The sequence below is a fragment of the Anthonomus grandis genome, chromosome 14, assembly GCF_022605725.1.
Source record: "Anthonomus grandis grandis chromosome 14, icAntGran1.3, whole genome shotgun sequence".
Taxonomy (NCBI): domain Eukaryota; kingdom Metazoa; phylum Arthropoda; class Insecta; order Coleoptera; family Curculionidae; genus Anthonomus; species Anthonomus grandis.
In genome coordinates, this window is record NC_065559.1 from 17,649,804 (window position 1) to 17,677,137 (window position 27,334).

The 27,334-nt window shown below is 34.4% G+C and overlaps 1 protein-coding gene across 3 annotated transcripts in view; it reads left to right on the forward strand.

Moving 5' to 3' along the window:
• Positions 1 to 27,334, forward strand: part of LOC126744568 (ATP-binding cassette sub-family G member 4) — a 217,662-nt gene that overhangs the window by 155,962 nt on the left and 34,366 nt on the right. For all 3 annotated transcript variants that reach the window (XM_050452029.1, XM_050452030.1, XM_050452028.1), the window contains 4 exons: positions 9,803 to 9,990; positions 10,051 to 10,312; positions 26,838 to 26,992; positions 27,049 to 27,318. In XM_050452029.1, coding sequence (XP_050307986.1) covers positions 9,803 to 9,990; positions 10,051 to 10,312; positions 26,838 to 26,992; positions 27,049 to 27,318 — 875 coding nt within the window. The remainder of the gene's footprint in view (positions 1 to 9,802; positions 9,991 to 10,050; positions 10,313 to 26,837; positions 26,993 to 27,048; positions 27,319 to 27,334) is intronic.

Here is a 27,334-nt window from a genome sequence, read left to right on the forward strand (position 1 = left end):
CACTGTCTAGTTTTTGACAATGATTAGATGTGACCCCACGAGCGGTCTGCAGACATCCGGTTAAAAATCATCAAAATAAATCTTCAAAAAAAAAAGATTTTTTTCTACCTGCATTTGAAACTCGTTAGGACACGCATGTTTTTCAGAGTTTTTAGGCAAGACAAGTTTACGGCTTTTATTAGTGCTTCTTTAAAAATTATAAAGCAAAAAATTTAAAAAAATTACAATTTTTAACTTTGGGGCTCTAAAAAATGGACCTAGATTTAATTCTCAGGATTTTCCCTAGCATCATTTTAAAAAGCATTTCATTACCTTGCAGTTGATATAAGATATTGCTTTTTAGTAAAGGTAGTTTACAATAAACCTAAAATTTTTCTAAATTTTTCTAAATTTTAGGTTTATTGTTCAAAAAAAATTAAATTTAAAACAAAAAAAACCATTAATCGCAAATATCTCAAAATGGGTAAAGAATTAAAAGAAAGTTTAAAGATCAAAAGTTGTCAGTAGAAGTTGAATTTTAAATATTGCTGGATAAACCTTGGTCACCCTGTATACATTTTTGTTTCAGTATTTAAATAATATCATCATAATTATTAAATGCATCCAAATCATTTATTCTATTACTATCTAGATTGCGTAAGATAAATCTGTGAACTTTTTTTCTGTTCGGTTTTAAGTATATATTTTTTTAAATGTGGAAGTAAATAGGGGTCATTTCAATCCAGCGGCGTCTGCCACTGAACAATCTTTAATTGTCAACAATTAATTTTGTGATTTCAGCTTATTTTTTACCGCTCTTTTGTATAAACCACATTGTTTATTACTAAAGAATAAACATCTTTGTAGCTGCACCACCTAGTGTCATAGGGAAGTTTTATCCTGTGACCTCCTGTATGACAACTTTTTTCTTCTATTTACATTGTTTAAATTTCTTTAGTATTAAATAGACTTTAGCAGCCAAATCTTTGTCCATATTATCTTTGGCAAATAAATTACCAGTATGACTTAAGCAATTAGAATGCCATGAAGAATCCAACATCATGTTTGCCATTTTTGTTATCGCACTTGCGTTGTCAGATACTGTGCAATAAATTTTAGTTCCATACATTTCTGGTGCTATAGCAACTGCTTCTACAGCGATTTCTGACATTTTTTTCCTGTTTCGGGAATTCCCGATAAATCCCAAGCATTTAAAAAAGCCTTATTGCTATCACATTTTGGAGGAAACAAACAACTAACAAATAACTAATGTTTTTGCGTTGCTGCTAGTGTTTTTCCATCCATCAATAAGAAAAACTGACTCTGATTCCAAGCTAGATTTTGCTTTTTCAATTACCGATTTATAATATTTGTCTTTTTAATGTCTTTTATTTTCTTTAAGAGAGCATATTCGTTATTTTGGCATACAGGCGAAAAATTAAAAATTTGCACATTCGCAGTTTTGGCCCTGAGGGGACGAATGTCTCTTCTAACATACTGGTGCGCACTTTTTTCTTGTGTTTCAATAAGATAAGAACGCAAGATTTGCATTGCGCGCGATGTTTGACAGTCATAATGTAACATGATTATGGCGTGACAGATCGAAAGTTGACAGATGGGAGTTAGTAGTGAGTAAACATGGAGCTGTACGCGGTAGAACAACTTGTCCTAATTGTCAAAAATTATTATCAAAATGGTAATAGTATAATTACCACTACTCGTAAAGTACGTCCAATATTCGGTCGAAATAATGTTCCTAATTCATCTTCTGTGAAAAAAATTATCAAAAAATCCAAAACTACTCATTCGGAGCTCGTAGAGGTCGTTCAGAACATAACATATGACAGAAACATGTGCCAATTCGTCATCGGGCGCAAGAATTGGACATTTCAACATGCACTCTTCAGCGAATTCTCAGTAAAGATTTACAGCTACCTGCCTACAAAATCCACCAGGAAACGGAAAGCAATAATGATTTTCATCTAGTCCAGAGGCGCAAAAGAACTGGGAAAAACTTAGGCACAGGTGAACAGGACCAACATTTTGAGGGTGGAGACCGCAAACTTTGGCTCTACATAAATAGGGTTAAACGAGCCGCCACGGAAGAAATAATTATAAATTATATTCGTAAAAAAAAAACGGGTTTGATAATGTTAACATATTTGTGAAAGAAATTCCCACTGAGGAACATAGACTTAAAAACTTTTTAGTAATTGCACCCTTAGAAAAAAAAGACCTTATGTACGAAAGTTTCTTCTGTCCAAAATTTGTAGGCGTGAATAGGTTTGACTTTAAAAAACATAAGGACTTCTTAGATAGTATAAATATAGAACTAGGTCAACAAGAGGGGGGCAATTTTTTATAAATATAGATGGGGGTATTCAACGCCAATATGGGTTAAATGGATCAAATTGCAATGGCATCCAATCAAGGCCCAGCATTGATGGTGTCAAAGATGGTTTATGCTATTTCCAGAATGTTCGGGGTCTCCGGGGAAAAATGAATTATTTATATTCCCAATTAACTGTGGCTGAATTTGATGTCATTGGCTTAGTTGAAACTTGGTTGTCTGACGACAACAATAATTATTATGAAATTATACCTGTCTGTTATAATGTGTTCAGATGTGATAGACGATTTGTTGAGTTAGGCCTAACTAGAGGTGGAGGCGCATTATTGGCCACTCGGCCAATATATCATGATAACATCAATAATTACGGTTCACAGGCGTTCACACCTGAGAACCGTAATTATTGATGTTAGTAACCTGTTGATAGTGTCTGCTTTAATTGAATTAGTAGGTTGTACATGTTATTTCAACGATCATCTTATAGTCCACATTTTTGTGACTTATATTCCACCTCAACTTTCCAGTTTAGCCTTTGAACAATTTCTGGATCTATTTTCGCACATGGTAAATGACTGCAAAAATGTCCTGGTAATGGGAGATTTTAATGTACCATTCTATAATTCTGAACGACCTGACAGTAAAGCTCGTAACCTAAAATATTTTGCAGACCTCACAGGTCTTACGCAGCTCAATTCAATATTAAACATAAATAACCGTATGTTGGATCTCATATTCACAAACATATCCGGGATTGTATCTCATGACACTGCACCTTTGTTGGTTGAGGATAATTATCATCCCGCACTTTGAATATCTTTTGATTGGCAAGTAGCTAAACTATCCAATTTTACAACAAATAATTTATGTAAGTCATATAACTTTAAGAGAGCTGATTTTCCAGGTCTTTATACATCTTTGTATAATGTAGACTGGTCGTTTCTAAATAATTTAAATAACGTTAATTTGGCCTGTCAACTATTTTATGATAGGTTTTACCAATTGCTTGATTTGCATATTCCTTTATTTAAAATTAATAAAAAGAAGAGGTGGTTTTCATCCTGGTATTCTACTGAATTTAAACACAATATAAAACTTAAAGCAAAATATCACAAGGCATTTAAAAATTCAGGTAGTAACTACCACTTTACTGAATTTAAAAGATTTAGAACTGTTGTTAAATCACAGATAAATACTTGTTATGCATCTTATATAAATGAAATTCAAAATAGTATATCTACTAATCCTGCTTTATTCTGGTCATATATACAGACAAAGAAGGGTTGTTCAAGAATACCAGGTAGAATGCATAACCATAATGGAGTGTATGAGGAACCGAATCACATAGAAAATGCATTTGCGTCCTATTTCCAAAGTGTTTATACCTCTACAAACAATGATGAAACTAACCATCTATTATTCAATCCAAATGATAACCATGTAGTTTCAAATCTCTGTGTGCATATAGATGATATTTGTGAGTTGGAAATTGAGCAAACTTTGAAAAATATGAAGAGTAAGTCTAGTTCGGGCCATGATCTTATTCCCTGTTTTCTACTAAAAGATTGTAGTGCTGTTTTCGTTGAGCCTCTTAAATATCTTTTTAATTTGGCCTTAAAGACATGCACATTTTCATCATGCTGGAAACTGGCTAGGGTATGTCCGATATTGAAAAAGGGGGATGCTTCCGATATTGCCAATTACAGACCAATTGCGATTCTCAGTAGTTTTGGAAAGGTCTTTGAGAAAGTCATATACAACCGTATGTTTCCAGCAGTTCATAGACTCATCGCCACTCAGCAACATGGATTTATGCCCCAACGTTCTACAATGTCTAATCTGCTTCAATTTACTCAATTTTTAAGTGATGTAGTTTACACAGACTTCTCAAAGGCCTTTGACTGCATTGATCATTTTACTGTACGGCCATTTCAAGCATGTGGACGGGACAAATCACAAAATAGCATATGCGAAAAAAAATGTTGCCAATTTGTTAGGTAATATTTCTTCACCAAAATTAGCAAATATATTCTTTATTAATCAGACAATATTTTAAAAAATATAAATGCAAGCAACATGTTTTTATAGTAGAGATAATAGCAATAAACGACGGTTGTGGACGGGACCGGAAAATTCCGTATCATTTATGTTACATAAAAAAAACAACCAAAATTTCTGAAATGGTTGTTTAAGAAAAAAGATATTGTTTTTAATTTTCAACAAAATACTAGTAAATCACATTAAATGATTAAGAAATAATTTTTCTTTAAGAATTCGTAACTAAAAAATGATATTTATTGGTTGTGGACGGGACGGTTGTGGACCGGACAAAAAACCTTAATAACTTTAGAATATTTTTTATAATTTATTTTAGTATAAATAACAATATACTATGTAATACAACTAAATTAAAGGAAATGATAACGACGAATTAGTTCAACAATAAATAATTAATGATTATAATGTTTTGTTACAGATATCTTTCTTATATTGTTTTGATGGGTCTGACCAATTTCCAATATTTTTTCGGACACAGGCCTAAAAAAGTGGCATGATTGGAGCCCTGCAATGGGCAGGACGCTTTCCCATCGAGCGGTTAACATGTTTTTGTTATCCTGAATCTTTTGGCTTGAAACTTAGATAAGATTTATATTGGTTTTACCATTAAGTGCATTAAAAAAGTCTTTGGAATTATTAATAAGTAGTTTTCTACTTTTCACCATTATCCAGGCTACTCTTTTAAGCTTCCCTCCTACTCCATCTACAGCCCCCTTCCCGTGAGAAGTGGCAAAGAAATTCCAAAAGCCAGATATATCGAAATCTTTATGAAAATGACATAAATTCGATAGAGTAAACTTATTTTTAAACTGTGCTGCACAGCCATCAGAAAATATCGATACAGTTCTCAAAGTACTATAGGCATTTCTTAACCAATGATCTATTTCTTTTAGAAATGCCCAGACTGCAAACTTATTATGTGATAACTCATCACTGATAATAGCAAACGAATGATGGGTATTTTTAGTCCAGGCTACTGCCGTAAATATTGTGACCTGTCTGGGGCTCCAGTGCGCACTTTGTTTCTCGTCCTGACTTATTAAGTCTACTTGCAGGACAACTTTTTCTTAATTTATATTACTTTTTTCTTTTCTCAAAATTGCGTTCTTGTGTGGTTTTTACAAAGCAATGAACTTTAAATTTCTCCATAGATTCTTGCAGTTGATCCAAAGCAGCTTTTAAAGTACCAGATACTTCTAATACTTGGGGTTTATGAAGATTGACTTGCCACCTTTTCCATTTTATTTCGGTCTCCAAATCGGTATTTAAAGGCACCAAAGCAAATTCAATATCGGTATCACAGTTTGGGCATAAATTATTCATACAGTCGAAATTATCTGTATCGCAACATATGACTGAAAGTAATTCCTTGGAAGATTTTGGAAATTCATGTACATTTTTGCAAATAGCCTCAACCAAAAAATTAAAGTTCGCATGGTACTTGCAAACGCAAACGTCGTGAGGCATTTGGAAACTTAGCAAGACATGTTTAGGTCGATATTTGTAAAATTTTGTTAGTTTAACATCTAATTCGGGATTTTCATGTATAAACAACTGATAAGCTTCCTTTACAGTACAGTCATGTGCCGCTATTGCTTTTTTTCTTTGATTCATGATTCATTTTTTAAAGCGATAACGTCTCTTTTCCCTGGCGCCTGTCTACTTATCATATCCCTGGTGTAAAACCGTTCAACACTTTCCTTAAGTTGGGTTTCCAATTTGTTCCAAGGTGTTACTTTTTCTGCATAGACTAAACTTATTTCTTTTGGAAATTCGGCATAAAAAAAATTCTTTAAAACCTCCTTTTTTTGCTCAGCACACTTCGGCAATACAGACTTAATTTTCTTTACCACCTTTCCCATCGATTGTGGCGTTTTAAATGAGCTGATATTATCTGATGATTGGATTTTCTCAACTTGCAACTCTTCCCTTTTTCTCTGACGATACAACCGTTTTCTTAATGTTTCCTGTCTTTTCTTTGCATTTATCATATCTTTCATAAAAAACCTTCCTGAATCAATCTCTTCTGCTTCTTTCTGCTGTCTCTTTTTCTTTTGGCATCCTTCTCTTAAAAACGCATGTGCTTCTCAACATTCTCGTTGAGCTTTCTTCTAAAATCTATAGATTTTTCTTTATTTGTCTTGGGTGCCATATTTTCTGTAATTTAGAATAAATTTCATTAAAAAAAAATGTTTTTTTTTTTGGCTTCGTGGAGTATCAGCTCTCAGCGAATGGGTTGCGATATACATATAGATCACCAAAAATTAAAAAAACTTACTTCAAATAAGTACTTTGCAGCCCGTTTTGCATTAAAAATTAAATATTTTCGATATATATATTAATAGGATCTTATTTTTATATATTTTTTAATGTATGGGTTGCGGACGGAACAATTTATTTATAAAATTTTCTTGCAAAATAGTAACATGATACAAAAAATCTCTTACTATAATATTGCCCTAAATGCAAGTCAAGAAAAAATAAAATTGAAAGTTCAAACTTTTTATTATTTAGTGGGATATGCCTACTTTTCTAAGAATTTGGTTGTGGACAGGACAAAAAACCCTTATTATTACACTAAATGAAAAAATATATCTACTTACTTTGATTACGAAATTAATATTCACCACAAAAAACTTGAAACCACTGACATTTACTCTGCCATGACAGCGTCTCAATGTATCACTTGTTTTAATCCATGGCCGACTATACAAAGTTAACTATTTTTTTCCTAAAACAGCCTGCTAATACAAACCTGAAAGTAATGAGTGTCCCATTTTTTTCGGATGTTATTTTTTATATATTTTTATAAGTTTCTATGACAATTAAATAACATTCAATAAATATATGGTTTAAAAATATACTTTAATGCATTTTCGTATTTTATAAAAAAATCCAAATCGCTTGAAATGGCCGTGTACTTAAAAAACTATGCTCTTTTGGATTTAGTCCATCACTTTTCTCTTTTTTTAGATCATATCTTACTTCAAGGCAACAATTTGTTTCTTATAACGGCTTTAAGTCTGAGTTGTATTTGGTTCATCTGGGGTGCCTCAAGGATCGAATTTGGAGCCTTTACTGTTCTTACTTTTCATCAATGACCTTTCCCGCGCCTTAACTTGTTAAAACTTACTGTTTGCCGACGATTTGAAAATATATAGCAGAATCAATAGTATTGACGACTGTGTATTTCTCCAACATCAACTTAATATTTTACACACCTGGTGTATAAAGAATAAACTTAAAGTAAATATATCTAAATGTAAAGTAGTGACATTCACTCGGAAACGTAAACCATTAAATTACGTATACAGTATCAGTTCTGAAGAATTAGAGCATTGTGAAAATATACATGATTTGGGGGTTACATTTGATACCCAACTGACATATTACCATACTTAGTCAGTCCTTTCATCCGCAAATAGAGTTTTAGGTTTCATAATGAGAAACTGTAAACAATTCACTAATATTACATCTCTTAAAACACTGTGTTACTCACTAGTTCGATCAAGACTTGAATATTGCTGCTTAGTCTGGTATCCAATATATCAGATTCATGTTATGGCTCTTAAGAATGTTCAAAGAAAATTCCTCAAATTTTTGCATTTGAAGGAAACTGGTGTCTATCCTCAAAGAGGATTTGATAATGCTCTTTTACTGTCTCTAATAGATGCTTGTTTCTAATAACTTTGTATATAAGCTTACTCACAATCTTATTGATTCGCCCCATCTTTTATCAATGTTAAACTTTAGAGTACCAAGATGTAACTCACGGCTTACCGAAACATTTTATTGTCCTCATTCGAGAACTAACATTGGTAAGAAGTCACCAATTTTTGTTATGATCACAAATTTTAACAGCATCTCTGCTTTGTGCGATATACATAACTGTTCTCTTAGACAAGTAGGTATGTTCACTAGCGAAATTTTCTCCCCTCTTATTTAAGTTAGATGTGTAGCTCTTATAGTTTAAGCACATATTGTATTTTTCAGTTTTTTTCTATATTTTATATCTGTTACTTGGTGTGCTAGCTTTGTTCTGTAAATGGTTTTGTACTGTTGAACAATAAACAATAAATTAAATAAAAAATAAATAAAATCCAACTGATTTAACAAGTTCTCCCAGCAGACCATGTCCTTTGTAGGGTCACTCTGGCAAGCCATTCATTTGATTTTGAAAAACTGTGGGATTTGTTCTAAAGCCAACAATGCATTAGCGAAGAATCTTTCGAACAAGGTGATGACCATTAATAGGCCAGAAGTTGGATCTTACGGCAGATAGTATTGTTTGAGCATCAGTATGCAAATGTCTTGCATGCTGATTTTTATACCGAATAATTAGGCTGGTAAAATGAGAATATATAGTATATTTGCCGTTAAAATTCTCAAATCTGAAAACTTGAGTCGACCTCCGACACTTAATAATCCATCAGAGTCTATAAAAGGATTCAAACATAGAATTCTGCTTTTATTTAAAGGTAAAGATAGCTTGAGACATTTGATTTCCTCATAAAAATAATAATCTCGAACATTCTTTCACAAAATAATTGTTGCGTCTGTTAGTTCCTGCCAAGATAATATACTAGAAACACTAACTGATTCCTTTTTTCTCAACCTCTCAATGAATCTAAAAACAAAAGGCAATCACCCTTTGTAGTCGTGTATATGAAGAAAAACCGTTTACTAGACTCAGATTATGTGTAAATATAGCTAAGACTATTTGAGAATGCTGTTTGAATTCCGTAAAATTTTCTATTTTAGAAGGCAAACATGTAATATGCAAACACACCAATAAGAAAAATTAAAAATCTCAACTAATTTAATAGATATTTATAATAGATCGATTAATTAGAGGAGAAAATGAGAATTCGTTGTAAAAATCGCTAATAAAGCGACTGAAAAAGATAATCTGTGACAATTGACTGCACACTAATCTTGACAAAATTTCAGAAATACACTTTTTATGCTCGCATAAAATACAAAAATTAGGATATCCTATATATTTAACAAAAATGAAGTTCAGCGATAAATTTGATAACAAAAAAATATATCGTGTGTTATACTTAAAAATTTTGCGATATTGTGTATGATATTTTGGTAAATACGAAACAAACATTATGTAATACAAAAATAACAAAGTATCACTGCCAGTTTTTAACAGGTATCTCGGCCTAACTGTGGTCCAAAGTTCATAAATCTAGGTTGAATCCCTAGTTAGTTTTTCTGACCGACTTTTGTATTATATGTAAGAATATTTTTGGTTTATAGATTTTTGGCAACCCTACAAAGTTTGCTATAGAACTTTTTGCTCAACCTTGTATAGTTTAGGCGCTATCTTAACATTTTTACTCAAAACAAATAGTAAAACGTTTACTACATAAATGTAATGTAAGAAAGTAAGAAATAAAAATATTTTAGAAGGCAGAACTATAATATGCACGATTCATCAGCCTTCAGCGAGATTGTTTGAAATGTTCGACCAACTTTACACACTGTCTGATGGCCAGTGCGTTTATCAAGGTTCCACTAATCGGCTTGTCGAATTTCTTGCCCAGTTAGGTTTACAGTGCCCCTCTTACCATAATCCTGCATCATACATTATTGAGGTAAGTTTTAGCAGCTACTACAAAATATATAATATAGCTTATTTTTAATTTACTGTTTAGGTTGCTTGTGGCGAGTATGGAGATCATACAAGAACCTTAGTAAATGCTATCAAGAACGGCAAAGAAGATATCAGAGATGGAGAGCCGTTACCGATTTTGGAAATAGCCGATGGATTAAATAATGCTGGAAAGTTCTCTCACGATGTTAAGAATACAGTTGGTTCTTTTTCGATAGGTTGGAAAGCAGTTCCTGAACCTGTATATCAAAGCACAACAACAAATAAGCTCCCTGACAATATTGTCAATGACATTGCCAAAGGAGGTAAGAATAAGTTTGTTTGTATAGCAAATACTGCTCAACAATCGAAGTGGATATTATAAAAATCTGCAATTTTAGTTTGCTAATGATTTACAATAAAACAAAATTAAATGTAATAAATAAATCTCTATTAAGTTCACTCACAATAGCCCCCCAAAAAAATTAAATAAACAGATATCTCCTAAAAAATTTAAATTTTTAACACACAACAGGAAAAATTAAAATAAAATTACACCCTGTAAAGCGTGCCCCAAAGTCCTGTCATGAAAATTAATACCTCGTAGGTCCACCCCTGGCTCGTCTTAGTGCTGTCACCCTGTTTGGCATAGTTCTTATTAAGTTGATAATGTAGTGTTGAGGAATGTTTTGCCATATTTCCGGTAATTGATTGGCTAGTTGTTCTAAGGTTAGAGGTGGCTGTTCGAGCTGGTTTAATCTTCGAGACATTTCGGCCCATACATGTTCAATGCAATTCATGTCGGGTGAATGTGGTGGCCAGTCCATTCTGGTAATGCCATGAAATTTAATGCGATCATTGACAATTCTCGCACGGTGCGGGCGCGCATTATCATCGATTAAAACGAATTCTTGGCCTATTGCACCAAAAAATGGTACAATTATGTTCTCTATAATAATGTCTCTATATCGTATAGCGTTCATTGATTCATTTCTTAACACCACTAAATCGGTGCGGCCATCGAAACATATGCCTCCCCATACGCAAACTGAACCGCCACCAAAAAGGGTACTGGGCGCCATCAAATTTTCATAGTATCGCTGTCCCCTTTCCCTCCACACCAAAATTCGACTATCACACATATATAGCCGAAATCTGGACTCATCCGTAAACATACAAGACTTCCAGTTTTGAAAATTCCAATTACTGTGTTCTATTGCCCACCGATTTCTGCATGCACGATGTTCCCCTATCAACCGTGGATGTGTGGCACGTCGTCTGGCTCTTAAATTGGACGCATGTAATCTTCTTCTAACAGTCTGATTAGAAATTACCCTTCCAGTAGCATGCCTTAAGTACCTGTTAATTCTCGAAGCCGTAAATATTCGGTTTCTTCTTGCGGTTACTGTTATATAGCGGTCTTGAGCATGAGTTGTAGCACGTTCTCGGCCTCCACCATGCCTGTAAGCTGCAGACCCAGTCTCTACATATCGACTCCATGCACGACTCACGACACTTTGGCACACATTTAGCCGGTTAGCAACTTCTTCTTGAGTTAGGCCCTCCTGTAGCCAACGTACTAATTGCTCGAGTTGCACTAACCGCCGTAGAACCATTATTTTTAAGAAAGTAAAGAGATTTATTATAGTAATATATAGTAATATATTATAGTATTATAGTAACAATGAGAATAATAAAGTCTCTACAAGCACTTTTATGTGACTAAATTGTTAGGATTTTGAAACCAAATTCTTTAAAAGAGATAAGAATGTATGAAAAAAAGGAAAAAACGACAAAAAATATTTGCTATCAACAGGATTTACTCATAGAATAAAACGCAACTTGATGAATTTTATTTTTTTAGGCAAATTTCAGTAATTTATAAAATATCTAGTTCGATTGTTGAGCAGTTTATTTTTAATTGCCTTAATAGTTTAATTGTTTTAAAGCTTAAAAATGTGAAATTGTAATATTATAAAGTTGTTGTTACGTCAACACAATTTTAAAACAAAATTTTTTATATTAAATCTTTTTGGTGATAACAAATAATTAGACTGAACTATATGGTGCGAATTCTTGTAGAAATATTTATTGAGATGTCATTGACCAAACAACTCATGGATTGCAAGTTAGTTTCTGAAAATTCGGTTCGGAAAAATCACCGCGGTGAAGGTGTGACCCCCCTCGGTCAGTGGTTGACAGGAGCTTAAAAGCCAGTCTCTTGAGGGTTTGTCCTCCGTCGTGACTAGAAACCAGACCGTCTCTGAGAGTTCGGAGTTTCGGGAGTGGAGCTCAGCCTTGGTCCTCCTCATTTTATCTCAGAGATGAGATGAAGCCTTAGGCGGTCCCCTTCTCTTTGGTCACCCTTCCACCTTCTCTCTCGGACCTAAAAACGAGCTGGTTTGCACTGTTGACTGCCCCGCTATAGGAGCCGGAACTGGGTTGGTCATTTGTCCCTTGTGGATGCCCTGACTGGGTTTCTCTCCTTAGAAGGGGAGACGCGCCTGTCTGGGCATCTTTTTGGGGGATAGTTCTGCCCTGTTGCCTAGGCTTCTTATGCTGGCGGACGGGTGGGGTGTCTTTTTTGATTTGCCTCTTTTAGCTAGAGGCGCCGGTGCTGTGTGTCACCTTCCCTGAGGGTCCAACCTGGGCCTCTAGTCCGGGGAATCTGTACTTTTTAACAAAAAAATTGCAACCCGCAAACGAACGACTGGATGTGGTAAAGGGGTTCATAAGAAACATAAAAAAAATAAATTCATACCTGGGGTAGTTGCGGGGGTGAAAACTGAAAAAAACATAGCTATTTCCGGCGAAAGTTGACGCTTAAATAAAAAGTGCTTAATGGCAAAGTTGTAGATAATATAAAAATCTATAATTTTTGTAGAGGGCACTTTTGAACATAACCTCAAAATGTACAAGATAAATGCAAAAATTGCGAAAATTTTTTTTTTCGTTTTTTATTTTTCATTTATCCAAAAATTATGCAATTTTCATAAAACTTGGTATAAATATACCCTTTAGTATCCTAAATAATTTCTATTTTTTTCAGTACTATACAATAACAATTTTTCAAGAAATTCAAGTTTTTCGAAAAAAATTACTTTTTTTTTAAACGAAATTTGTCCTTCAGAGAATTGTCCTAGGAAGTTCATATGGGGCTTATTTTTTTTGTTTTTATTTCTACTTTTTAATAAAATAAAGAAAGGTTATACTTCCCATTTGAAAATAAGCCAAAAAATGCAAAAAACTGAAAAAAAATTTTTTGCAATAATGAACTTTTTATTAATTGTTAATAATTTACTAAAAATTTTTAAAATGTCAAAAAAGTAATAACACCACTAGATTCTACGAAAAAAAATACATAAGAAAATATATATTTCATCATGTAAAGTTCAATAGATTGTTTTATGCAGAAGACAATTCAAGTTTACCCCCCAGTATGTATCCCGTACCTCGACGCTTATTCTGTATATTACACTAAATCAGCCAGAGAAATCGATGTCGCTTTATAATTTTCGAAGGGTAGAATCGATTTTTCGAACTTACCAATTCCAAATCGATTTTATTAAACAAAATTTGGCTACTTTTTGATCGAAACCAGCGGTTTTTACATATTTCCATAAAAAATATTTAATGAAGTATGAAATAATTGTACAAAATTGATTAAAATTTTACAAAATTGCTGAAAATTTATTGCAGTATTTGATTTTATGAATACATTATACATTTTATGATACAATATTTTATTATACAAGAAAATATAATACAATATTTTATGATACAAGAAAATATAATACAATATTTTATGATACAAGAAATTTTTTTTACATTATGTACAGTTTATATAATACGACGTATTGTTTTATTGATTTATTAGTCTTTTTTTTATTTACATGCTGTGAAACTTGTTCATGGTCGGACTCTCCAGTACAATCTGGTTCTTCAGCGTTTTCCGCATTTTCATAATCGCTGATATCAGAGTCTTCACATTTTTCTTCATTTTTGGCGTCTAATGAGATTCTTGGAAGTTCAAACTCATTTAAAATCTCTTCCGAATCACTGCAATCTTCCTCTATTTCATCGATATTGGAGCAGTTGCCTGTATGTGTGTTGCTGATGTGCACGATAGCCCATGCTTTCTACACCCACATCGATTTGTACTGCAATTACCTTTGCAGGTGCAAAAGATTTTTTTGAGTATTTCGTAACAGTGAAATCTCAACTCGTTCAAAGTTGCTTTTCCTTTAGTGTAATTGTAAATATGTGCAATCATATTACAACCATTGTGAGCTATTACAGTTGGATGAGAGTCAGGCTCATAAAATGGCTTTGCTAATTCAGCCAAGTTCGGAGAGTTCATGAGCGCTTCCACTGTTTTTTTTTTGCCTTTCCCTGCGAACCCAGATGTTGAACCGCAGCCAGTAAAACAATGGATAAAAGCAATAATACTTTCAAAAAGTAGATCGGTGTATTGTTTAAATTGAATTGATGCAATAAAACTAAAAGATCAACATCTTGGCCTACAATGGCCATGATCTAAATATATAAGGTCTGCTCGGTAGCTTCGTCGCTCCCCCCACCTCCAACCGGTTGGGTACTTGCTTGCATAGCAAAGCGTTTAAGAAGTATGAAGCTGCGCAACCGGACGAGTGCGCATCCCAACCGAGCAGACCTTACATATTTAGACTATGGGAGCAGCTGCAGCAAAAATTAGGAGAGGGGATCTATGAGTGTATAGTACATGCTGATGCGTTGATTTCTATTTAACTGACATTATTCATCTGCAATTCAATGATCTTTCGGAGGTAATCTCTTTCCGAGCTGCAACATCAATACCTATAATAAGTAACTCCAAACAGAAACGGGATATTACACATAAAAAATGTACACACTATATCGCGTTTTAAATTACAGGTCCTGAAATATGTGAAAATCGCCGATTTCGATAAAAAAGTAGCCAAATTGAATTGAAAAAAACCTGTTTGGGATTGATAAGTTCGCAAAATCAATTCTGCACGTCGATAATTATATAGCGACATCGACTTATATGGCTGATTTAGTGTAATATACAGAATACGCGTCGAGGCACGTGATATATACTGGGGGGGAAAGCTTGAATTGTCTCCTGCATAAAACAATCTATTGAACTTTACATGATGAAATATATATTTTCTTATGTATTTTTTTTCGTAGCATCTAGTGGTGCTATTACTTTTTTGACATTTTAAAAATTGTTAGTAAATTATTAACAATTATTAAAAAGTTCATTGTTGCAAAAAAAAAATTCAGTTTTTTGCATTTTTTGGCTTATTTTCAAATGGGATGTATAACCTTTCTTTATTTTATTAAAAATTAGAAATAAAAACAAAAAAAATGAGCCCCATATGAACTTCCTAGGACAATTCTCTGAAGGACAAATTTCGTTTAAAAAAAAAGTAATTTTTTTGAAAAACTTGAATTTCTTGAAAAATTGTTACTGTATAGTACTGAAAAAAATAGAGATTATTTAGGATACTAAAGGGTATATTTATACCAAGTTTTATGAAAATTGCATAATTTTTGGATAAATGAAAAATAAAAAACGAAAAAAAAAATTTTTGCAATTTTTGCATTTATCTTGAACATTTTGAGGTTATGTTCAAAAGTGCCCTCTACAAAAATTATAGATTTTTATATTGTCTACAACTTTGTCATTAAGCACTTTTCATTTGGGCGTCAACTTTCGCCGGAAATGGCGATAGAAAAATGCTCCAGCTGTTTTTTTCAGTTTTCACCCCCGCAAAAACCACCCCGCAACTACCCCAGGTATCAATTTATTTTTTTTGTGTTTCTTATGAACCCCTTTATCATATCCAGTCATTCGTTTGCGGGTTGCAATTTTTTTTTTCATGAAATATGGTACAGATTCCCCGGACTACTCCTGGGTGGGTGGTTCCCTGACAGCGGCGAGTGCCGTGGGCAGGATGAATAGCTGCTTCAGCTTATCTGCCTCTCACCTTACATCTCTTGTCCTTGGTCCACGCCCTTTTACTAGCTGGCGACTCCTCGGGTGTCTCCTGCTGTTCGAGGCTTTAGTGATGCCCTTAGAGCTGCCTCCTACAAGAAGGTTTGTAGAAGCGGAAGCAAGTCTTGGAGAACTGTTGACCCCTCCTGGTTGGTTTCTCGCTCCTCTTTCCTCTATCTTTCCTCTTTCCGCCTCTTTGTGTGGTTGCGGTTCCTTGCCTGTTTCTTTTTTTTTCTTAAGTCGCAGCAACTTTTCGGCTTCGGTAGCGTTAACTTAGCCTTAGCCTTGTCAAAACCTTTTGGTTCTACCCTGGCCGAGGAGTTTTCGCTTACTTCAGCTTCTGAGTTGCTGGCATCTGGCGACCTTAGTAGCTCCTCCTCCTGGATGGATGAAATCCTGGTTTCGGGGGATTTGGGGGTAGGATCCCTTGTCTTGTTTGTGGGCTCTTTTTCTTCAACGTTCTTTTTCTGTAAGTTAATTTTTTTTTTTGGGGTTGGTGATGTGTGTTGTCGTGTTTTGTACTTAGTGCGTGTACTTATGTGTGTAAGTGTTATGTTAGGGTGAGGTATATGAAGAATTCAAGAAGAAGTCGCACCGCCGGTCTGCTCCCCCACGAGTTTTCGCCAGTTTAAAGGGCAGCCTCCTACGCTGGCTAGGCAAGGGTGGGCCCCTATACTGACGGCCCAAGGAAGCGCCTGAAACCTTGGTTGTTACGTTGCTACCTCTTCGGGCATGGCTCCGTCTAGGGCTCGGCCTTGTTTTCTCATAGGTTATACCGAGCAGCGGTGCGATCCCTCTCAGCCCCTGCGTGTGTTCCCTCCTCCTTCTATGGGCTTGGGACCATCTAGGCAATAGTTTTGGGCCCCACTAGCTTACGCTAAGTGGGTTTTTTTCCAACGCTTGACTAGGCGGAGTTTTAAGAGGTACCAATTACCTCAGAAGTTATTCAAGAAAAGACGATTTTCAGCGTCTTTAAGGGGCCGTATCTTCGTAGGAAGAGCCTATAGGAAGTTTTTCTATAGGAAAGTTACATATTATTTTTTTATTTTCTGTCTGAATCTGAGACTTTTACCACATTTTTCGGGACAGCCCGTATATTTTTACATTATAATTCTGGATAGAAATATTTGTGAAGATATTTTCGCCAGATAATTAACCCCTCTTGTAACACTATTTACTACAGGATGAATTCCAAAACTAGAGAAACAATCTCTTGACATACTTTTCAATAATGGTTAAGGTTTTAAGAAAACCTTCATGCAAATCCAAAAAATTGTTAAAATTACCAGATGGAAATCTATAGATTGCATATATAAAGAATTCATCATATTCGGTCCCCGCAATTTTAAAGTCCAACTCACAAGCATGAGGTAAAAATTTTACTGCCTCACAATTGGCTGTATCATGTGCAAAGATGCACACCTACTATGAATCATGCCTGTCCTGCAAAATTTGGACAAGAATAAAGCCAGGAGTATGTGCAAAACTTATCTCTGTATCAGACAGCCAGTCTTCATTAAGAAAGATTATATCAGTTTTTAAATTGGCTTCGAGGAATGCAGCAGCCTTCATTCTACTTCCACGTGAGCCAAGCCGCACGTTAGTTTCAAATAAAAGAGAGCACCAGTGCCATTTTTTACGTTACTCTATTTATGATTTATGCTTTTGTTTTTATGTAATAGAGCAAATACAGGGTGGCCCATCGAAATCCAGCAAGGTTTGGGGCCCTTTATTAATGAATTCAAAAAAATGCTCGGATCCATCGATTTTAGGGGGTTAAGTGATTGACCCCCAAAAATAGGGGGTAAGCTTATTTAAAGGTCTTTTTATTCTAGTTGCAACTGTCAAGTTTGAAATTGCTAATTTGAGTTTTCGCACTATGGCAGCTTGTCAAAGATTTTGAAACAATACTTTTTATACTTTTATTACTTTTTATACATTTAATACACTTATACGTTTAATACTTTTAGCGCTAATTTTTAGAGGTTCTTGATTTACAAAACAAAAACGCTCGCACCCGTCAATTTTTTATTTTAGAAAAACGATTTTTTGATTTTGTTAACATTAACCCTTTGTTTTTTAAATTTGAGCTGCAAGTTCCAGAAAAATCCAATTTAATTTTATTGAGTAGTACTTACGTATTATCTTATTAAATGTTAAAAATGTCCGCCGTTTACCTCCATACAATAGTACAGTAACTGTTCAAAGCGTTCCCGGACATTGTGAAGAATATCGGGTGTTATTTGTTGGCATTCATGAATAATGCGGTTCCGTAAATCTTCTAACGATTCAGATTGGGTGGCATAAATTTCCGATTTCAGATGTCCCCACAAAAAGAAATCAAGAGGAGATACATCGGGTGATCTCGCGGGCCATTCTCCCAATCCATCTACCAGCAAACGTTTCATCCATAAACTGCGGTACTGGTAATGCATAAGGGGGAGGATATTGCTGAAATATCGCATTTTCTTCATCGGTCGTTTTCCATAATTTCAATCAGTGCTGGGTTAACGGCATTCTCCAAAAGGTTTAAGTACGTATCTCTATTTAAATTTCCCGGTAAGAAAAATGATCCAATTATGTGATCACCAAAAATACCAACCCAAACGTTTAATTTTTGAGAGTGTTGAGTATGAACCTCGTGGTAGATCGTTGGATTCGTATCGGACCAGTACCGACAATTAGGACGATTGACAGTGCCATTGAGAAAAAATGAACATTCGCCTGAGAAGCAAACATTTAAAAGATAGTTGGGATTATTTAAAATTAGTTCGGACATTATTTCACAAAACTGTAAACGGCGGTCGGTTTTCATCTTGTTATAATTCTTGAAGAAGTTGAATTTTATATGGGTGCCATTTATTATGTTTTAGAATTCTCTGTACAGTGGTCCGCTAGACTCCCGTTACATGAGAAAGTTTTCTGGTAATGTAGGGTTCATACTAACTTGACCGAGAACACCGACTTCTACTGGCTCATTTCCTACTAGATTTTCAATAATCCGTTTTTTATTTGCCACCGAACTAGTTTCCCGAAATTTTGTCACTAACTCTAGGATGTAACCATGATGTACTTGTTTATCTGCATGTCTCTCATTAAACAAAGTTGCCGTTACTCGTGCACGTTGATAATATAAATGATATATAAAGTATAATTCAATCATTTACACTCTCTCTGCAGTAGAATAAACCATGTTTATCGAATCGAAAGAAAAGTACAGAAATAACTAACTTACATCAACTTGTTTACTGAGGATAAAGTCGGGTGGTTGACTGAGTTTAAAAACAATTTTTTACTCACACACCTAAAATATCCAGTAAAATGTTTAGAATTACAATTCTTGGAGATGCGTAGCTAAAATTTAAAAAGCAAAGCGCTATTATAAAGAAAATTAAATGCCATGTGTTCCCATTAAAAAAATAAGGGTGAATGTCGCCCTCGCTAAGGGGTTGAAGTTGTGGGTTTAAAATTGTACAAAAAAACATTTTTCTAAAATCAAAAATCGACGGGTCATCATATTTTTTAAATTTTTTTAAATAAGGTCCTCAAACCTTGCTGGACTGTTTTTGATGAGCCACCATGTATATTGAAAAAGCCTACTACGAGACGGAAATATTTGTCAGTGACATCACAAACGACCAACAAGCAACACAACTAGAGTGGTTAAAAAGAATGTTTAATTCCCACTATACAAAATTTATTGATAGCTTTCAAAATGTCACTTACTCTAATGGTGTGACCTCGCTGATTTGGTCGAACGTTGTATAGTCCATATGAACTCAATCCGAACAGCAGAAAAACTAAAACTCGGGTCATTAGCGGTATTTTCTTTGTAAAGCATAGGCGTGCCACAGAAGGATTGTAAAAAATATTTAAAAGGTGTGTTATACTTACCAATTGTAGTGATTTTTAACTGTTATATGAGTACATTAGGCAATCTAAGAGACTGTCAAAACGAAGGTTTTGGTGCCTTTAAACATTGCCATGTTGTGCAAAAAATCGAAAAATGTTACATGTTTTAAGTCACAACAAAATAAAGCTCAAAATGAATGAAAAAATGTACAAACATTGCGTTATGTTTTATTTTGCATTGTATGGTAAAAGTCAAAAGCATCCCAGCCGTCGTTGTGACTATCAATTGAATTTTTAATTTTTGCCTAATTTTTGTGTAAAATTAATAGTTGTAAATGTCATATATTTTTGTTTACAAAATATATGATATTTGCGAATAAAAAATAAAATAAAATACATTTTCGTCTACTTGATAAGACCTTTTAAATGTCATAAAATATATAAATATATACGTTTCGACAATTAAATCAATTGTCGTCAAGAAATACGCCTATAAAATATGAACAAATTAGATTAAAAATAAAAATGAAAAAATATTTAAAAATGTAATAAATTTAACTAACCTGATAAAATATATTCCCTGCAACTATTTCTTTATATATCGTCTTTTCTTAACAGAGAGCACAGTCAGCTTTATGGCAAATTACATAATAATAATAATAATAATAATAATAAATATGCAGTAATAAGGAGGAAGATGCAAAATTGTATGACCTTGTGCTTCGCAGAGTTTGTCGATAACATATTCCTCCTCAATTTTTTTTTTATAGCTTCTAATAACACCTTTTTAGTGGCCTTTTGAGGAATTTCCATGTTTTTAAGTTCCATACATTTAACAATGTCGTCCTTCTTTGTGCTGTTGCTGGGCACTTTGTGGTATAATCTTCAATGATAAGATGCATTGTCCATCACGATGACTGAATTGGGGGATAGATTTGGCAGTAATTGTTCAGCAAACGATTTTTCACATAGACTGGCGGACATGTCTTCATGGCAGTCAGCCGAAGAGTCCTTTATATTTTTGGCCGATAATAGTAAAGCGTTCGGAATAAAACCCTTATTGCCACCTACGTGAAGTATGATGACCCGTTTACTGCGTGAACAAGGTCCATTTAGTGTGCACTTACTACTAGTGTCCACCCAACCATATTTCACAACATCGTCTCTCCCTTTTTAATTGGCGGTATTCCTTAATTTTTCGTAAATATTCAGGCCTCCATGCTACGATACGGGGAGATTCCATTACAACCATTTTTTTGTCCAATTTTTTGTACTTAAACCCACAATCTTGTAAAACATGACGTAAGGTGAAAAGAGATTTATATATATAATTAGGATAATCTGTAAGTAATTTATTCTGAATCATGTCTAAGGTTGGAACTTTGTTTTGACTGTAAAATTGATATACAGTTCGGCGTATTAGGTCTTTGTCGGTATCATCAACTTTTTTAAGCTTATTGGTCCTTTTTCTCTTCACAGAATGATCGATGACGTCTCCGGCTTTTATCACTGTGTAGATGGTAGTACGGGCAAGTTTAGTCATCTCACAAACTCTTTTTAAAATGTCGTTTTGTGAGGCCCCGCGCATTTCGTTTTTTAGGCAATTGAAAATATTTAAAACAACTAAGTCTTAAACATTCTTACTTAAACATTCCGATTGCGCCAAGTCGGAATTAACTTCCAAATTTTCATTATGAGAAACATCAAAAGGTCTTCACAAAATGGCATTTTAAATTGTTAGATAAAAAGTATTTAAAAACAGTGATAACAACAGTAACAACAGTATTAACAACAACAAAAACAAAGACCACAACGGTAACAACAAATTAATTTATAAAATTACGACACGCGACTTAACACATAAAACTAAAAAAGCGATTAAACACACTGACCTCTGAGATACCTGATTTTAAACCAGAAATAAAACATAAAACGCCACTGGCACCAGGCCCATGTAAAATTTATCGTATAGGCCCGGCCCGTCCACAATTCAAACCCCAAGCGCCGGTAGTAATCTTTTGTCTTCGTCTTTTACACGTCATTGCTGGGGACTTAGCCTACCTCTCTCTGACAAAATTTCTCGTTGAACGGGTCGGGGTTTAGGAATTTCCAGCGATCAGATGTCTTTAAATATACGAGGACCGCTCATTATATATTTTGCTATTTGTTTCAATGCGTGAATTTAGTATATTGACCGTACCCCAATTTGTAAGGTGTTCGAATTGAAATCATCTACACTATACTTAGTAAAACTTTGCGCGGCGCGCCGGTGCCAAGTTTATTACTTGTCTTTTTCTATAATCTTTATCTATAATCCCGGTAAATGGAGCAGCAATCCGACCAGCCTTTAATTTTAGCAGAATGGCAACGCCTACGCAACATACCTGCATTTGTTGCTCTTTTATTCCATAGACGCGTTTGGGGGTTTATTCTAATAAATATTTTGAGTAATTTGTAATAAATAGGTATTTTAAGTAAAATAATTTTTTTATAAAATGGAAACGAAGCTTCGTCAAGTTCTGGTCCGCCTGCTAAAAAAGCAAAAAGGAAATATTTGACTTCTGGCGAACATCAGTTAGTGAAAACTATATATGAAAGTGTTCGTGCTAGAAATCCAGATTTGTTTATTGAGGACGCGGCAGAATTATGCGGGAATTTAACAAAATTAAGTTCCAGGACAGTTTTTAGATGTCTTAAAGCTAAAGAAGAAAAGCAAGTGGAGACAAGAGGCAGAAAAAAGATTGTGCTAGATGATTACGTAAAATATGCCATTCGCCGGAAAGTGCACAGTTTTTTCTTTAGGAACGACATACCAACAATAAAGAAAATTAAGACAGAACTTACTGCTGATAATTCTTTACCCAAAATATCTTTTGGTGTTTTAAAGCGAACATTGCATGAGTTGAATTTTCGATATTTAAAAAGGAACCGCAAAAGTTTTTTTAATAGAAAAAAATGAAATCGTATTGTGGCGAAGGAAATATTTAAAAGAAATTCGTGAACATCGGCGCGAAGGAAGAAAAATTTATTACACCGATGAAATATGGCTGAATGAAGGACACACCCGTGCAAAAGTATGGCAGGACTTAAATGTCACAAATTCGTGGCAATCCTTTTTGGATGGGCTTTCCACGGGTTCGAAAGCTCCTTCTGGCAAGGGCCGTCGCCTAATTATTACACATACAGGGTGAGTTTTATAAGAAGGTCATGCTTTTGGGGATGATAGGGGACGTTCAAATATAACTTTTGATATGAGACACTATGGGTCGGAAATGCCTCGGAAGCAAAATACAGGGGGTTAAAGTTTTTAAAAAAATTAAGAAATCAATTTTTAGTTTTTTGACTGTTTAAGTTATCGGTGTCAAATTTTCTCAATAAAGCTACCTAATAAAGATGCTTTAAATGTAAAAAGTAAATGTTTTAGTTTCAACCAGTGGCGTAGATCAGGTTAGAGTAATTTTTTAATAAAAAAAAATAGTACGCCACAATCAAAAATTTTAAGAATCCTTGGTTTATTTAACAGAGAAAAAGGTATCCTGCATGTTTTTCCCAAAAGGCACCATTTAATCAGAATTTAAAAATAAGTCACTAAGGAAAAAAGTTATTGGATAACGTTAAAAAATACTAAATAATAAATAATAATAATTAATAATTAATTTAAAATGTGCTCAAAGTGGCCGCCATTTTGTTGGATACAGAGCCTGCAGCGTAATGTTAAATTGTCGTGAATTTTCTGAATAACTTCACCCCTATCTTTAATTTCGCCTGCAGCTACTGCAATGCGAGCCAAAAGATCATGTTCATCTGGCACAGGTGTAGAATAAATAAGTTGGTCCAAATAACCCCACAAATAAAAATCACAGGGATTTAAATCGGGGGAGCGCGCTGGCCAAGCCACTGGGCCTCCCCTCCCAATCCAACGTCTAGGATATCTTTGGTTCAAATATGCCCTGACAACGCGACCATAGTGTGCCGGACAAACATCATGTTGAAGCCACATTATTTGCCGAACATCCAATGGCACATCTTCTAAAAGTTCAGGCAGTACATCTCGAAGGAAAATCAAATAATTCCCTGCAATGAGACGTCTTGGCAAAATGTACAGACCAATCAAGTTCTCCCCTACAATGCCTGCCCAAACATTCACAGAGAATTTTTGTTGGTAGCCACGGATAAATTTAGCATGAGGGTTTTCAACAGCCCAGACATGTCCCTCTCGGCAAAACGTTGACTCGTCACTAAACAAAATAGCTTGGCGAATGTCTGGGTGTTCAGCCCCTTGTTGAAGATACCAAGTGGCAAACGCGAACCTATTAGCATAGTCTTGAGGCAACAGATGCTGAACCTTTTGTTTTTTAAATGGATAAATGTGGTTATCATGCAAAACATTCTAAACCAACGTTTGGCTTATCCTCAGGTGATCAGCAATTTTTCGGGTACTTGTATTTGGATCCTTTTCAATATTGTGAAGTATTTCCTCCTCAACATTATCACGAATAGGTCTTGCACGAACTCTTATGCCTGGGTTCACGTAAAACAAAAAGTTCTTTTTTATTTTTTTTTTTTTAATTTTTTTTAAGTAGGTACTTACTTGTAATTGTCCTCTCTCACGTACTCATGACTCACGACTCCTGTCGACCTTAAGAAAAAAATCTCTGGGACCATTCGATTGGGAAAACGTTCAGCATAAATCGCGCGAGCCAATACAGCATTTCCTCTGGATTCACCAAGGGTTAAATGCATATCTGCCAATTCATCCACATAAATCGCTCCATAACATTCAAAATAAAGCAACGGCAAAACAACTATCTTATTTAAATTAATCAGGAAGATGACGTTATAACAAAGTTTTGATTCGTATGTCAAAAATATCCTAGCAACCGTCAAAGCTATTAGTTATTTTGTTATCATGTCCCTCTTTATCTATATCTTTTTTTGAGTTAGCGGATATGCACACTCGGCGAATCCGATGAGTTCGTGCGAGACCAAATACTAAAATTAAAGATAGGGGTGAAGTTATTCAGAAAATTCACGACAATTTAACATTACGCTGCAGGCTCTGTATCCAACAAAATGGCGTCTACTTTGAGCACCTTTTAAATTAATTATTATTTAGTATTTTTTAACGTTATCCAATAAATTTTTTTTCCTTGGTTTTTATTAAAGTTATTTATTTTTAAATTCTGATAAAATGGTGCCTTTTGGGAAAAAGATGTAGTATACCTTTTTTTCTGTTAAATAAACCAAGGATTCTTAAGATTTTTGATTATCAGTGGCGTACTATTTTTTTTTATTAAAAAATTACTCTAATGCCTATCTGATCTACGCCACTGGTTGAAACTAAAACATTTACTTTTGACATTTAAATCATCTTTATTAGGTAGCTTTATTGAGAAAATTTGACACCGATATCTTAAACAGTCAAAAAACTAAAAATGAATTTCTTAATTTTTTTTAAAAACTTTAACGTATGTTTAATAGTAATTTGTATTTTGCTTCTGAAGCATTTCCGACCCATAGTGTCTTATATCAAAAGTTATATTTGAACGTCCCCTATCATCCCCCAAAAGCATGCCCTTCTTATAAAAATCACCCTGTATAGGTAGTGATTCTGGATTTCTGGAAGGTAGTCTGAACGTTTTTGAATCGAAGAACACGGGTGACTACCACGAAGATATGAACGCAGAGGTTTTTGAAAAGTGGTTTTCGTCGGTATTGGTGCGAGTAGACCCCGATTCAGTTATCGTCATAGATAATGCGCCTTATCATAGTCGGCGAGTGGAAAAAATACCAACGACTGCTTGGCGAAAAGCAGACATAAAAGACTGGTTAAAATCAAAAGGGGACATACGATTCGACGAAGATATGCTCAAGGTACAATTGCTCGATATTGTTCGTATCCACAAAAACCAGTACATTAAATATGTTGTTGATGAAATGGCGCGAGAACGTGGTGTTACAATATTGCGTTTACCGTCGTACCATTGTGAACTAAACCCTATAGAACTTATCAAGGCACAAATAAAAGGTGAAGTTGCTAGTAAAAATAAAACGTTTAAATTGAATGACGTAAAAGTTTTATTAAACGAAGCTATTGGTGGCGTAACAGCAACTAACTGGCAAAAGTGCATCGGACATGTGATCAAGGAAGAACAAAAAATGTGGGATTTGGATATTCAAGTTGAAGTTGTAGTTGAACCACTTATTATAACTCCTGGTTCCGCAAACAGTGATAGTGATACTGACAATTCTTCTTTAAACTCTTATGAAACCTCAGATAGCGAATGACAAATTTAAAAAATAATAGGTTGTGTCCAGTCAATAATAAATCATCTTGTCATATCTTGTTTAGTCAATTTTATAACACCCTGTAGATTAAATTTATTTTTAAGTGCCTCTTGTCTTCCTTATTCACATTAGTTGTTATAGACTAATAAACCTTAGAAACTATACCTCTTATTTTGTCTTTTTTCTATTAGTATTTTTTGCAATAGAAAAAGCCGCCATGTATGTGTTCCAATTATTGGCCGATAATTTATAAGAACCCAAGTGCTAAATTGAGCAAAATATCAGGGATGTTTTATGCAAAATTACTTATACTAGAAACAAAATTTTTAATTTTTTAAAAAAGTTCTATTAATTACCTAAACTCGACCTAAATAGTAGGTATATTCATTTTTAAAAAATGCATACGCCGCCGCTGGAATCCATTCCCCTCGCCCCTAAAACGTCTTGGCGGCCCTAATTCTAACAATGAGTCACTGACAATTATTTCCGTCTCGTAGTATAGAGATGTGCTCTGAGCATTTTCATATTTAATTGAATTTTTTACAATTTTTTATATGGTTTTATATTATTTAATTCCAAAGTTCAAAAAACCAATTTTGGAGAAAATTTTCCAAACCCAACGGATTTAAAATGTGATTTCATTAGTTAGTTCCTCTATAAAACCGGTGGACAACAAAGACGTTAATAAAACTAGTTTTTCATTGTAGACAACGCAAAAGATGACCTGGAAAAAGCAGCAAGCGTTGACTCAGCCTTACTAGGAGAAAAGGTCACCACGCCAATGACAAGATACGGAAATAGCGAACTTCAACAATTTTTTATAATTCTGAATAGAGCTCTCTTATTTAGTCGAAGAGATTGGGTAACATATATCCATATAATATGTATATTTAGAGTCTTAAACCTTTATTTTTTCAGACCCTTATGTATTTACGTCTTTTTGCTCACATCTTAGTAGGATTCCTAATCGGCGCCCTCTACTGGCAAATTGGAAATGATGGTAACAAAGTTTTATCGAACCTGGGCTTTTTGTTTTTCAATATGCTGTTTTTGATGTACACATCAATGACAATCACGATCTTATCATTTCCATTGGAAATGCCGGTGCTATTAAAGGAGCATTTCAATCGATGGTACTCGCTTAGATCCTACTATTTGGCAATAACGGTATCTGATATGCCTTTTCAGGTAACATTTTTTAAAT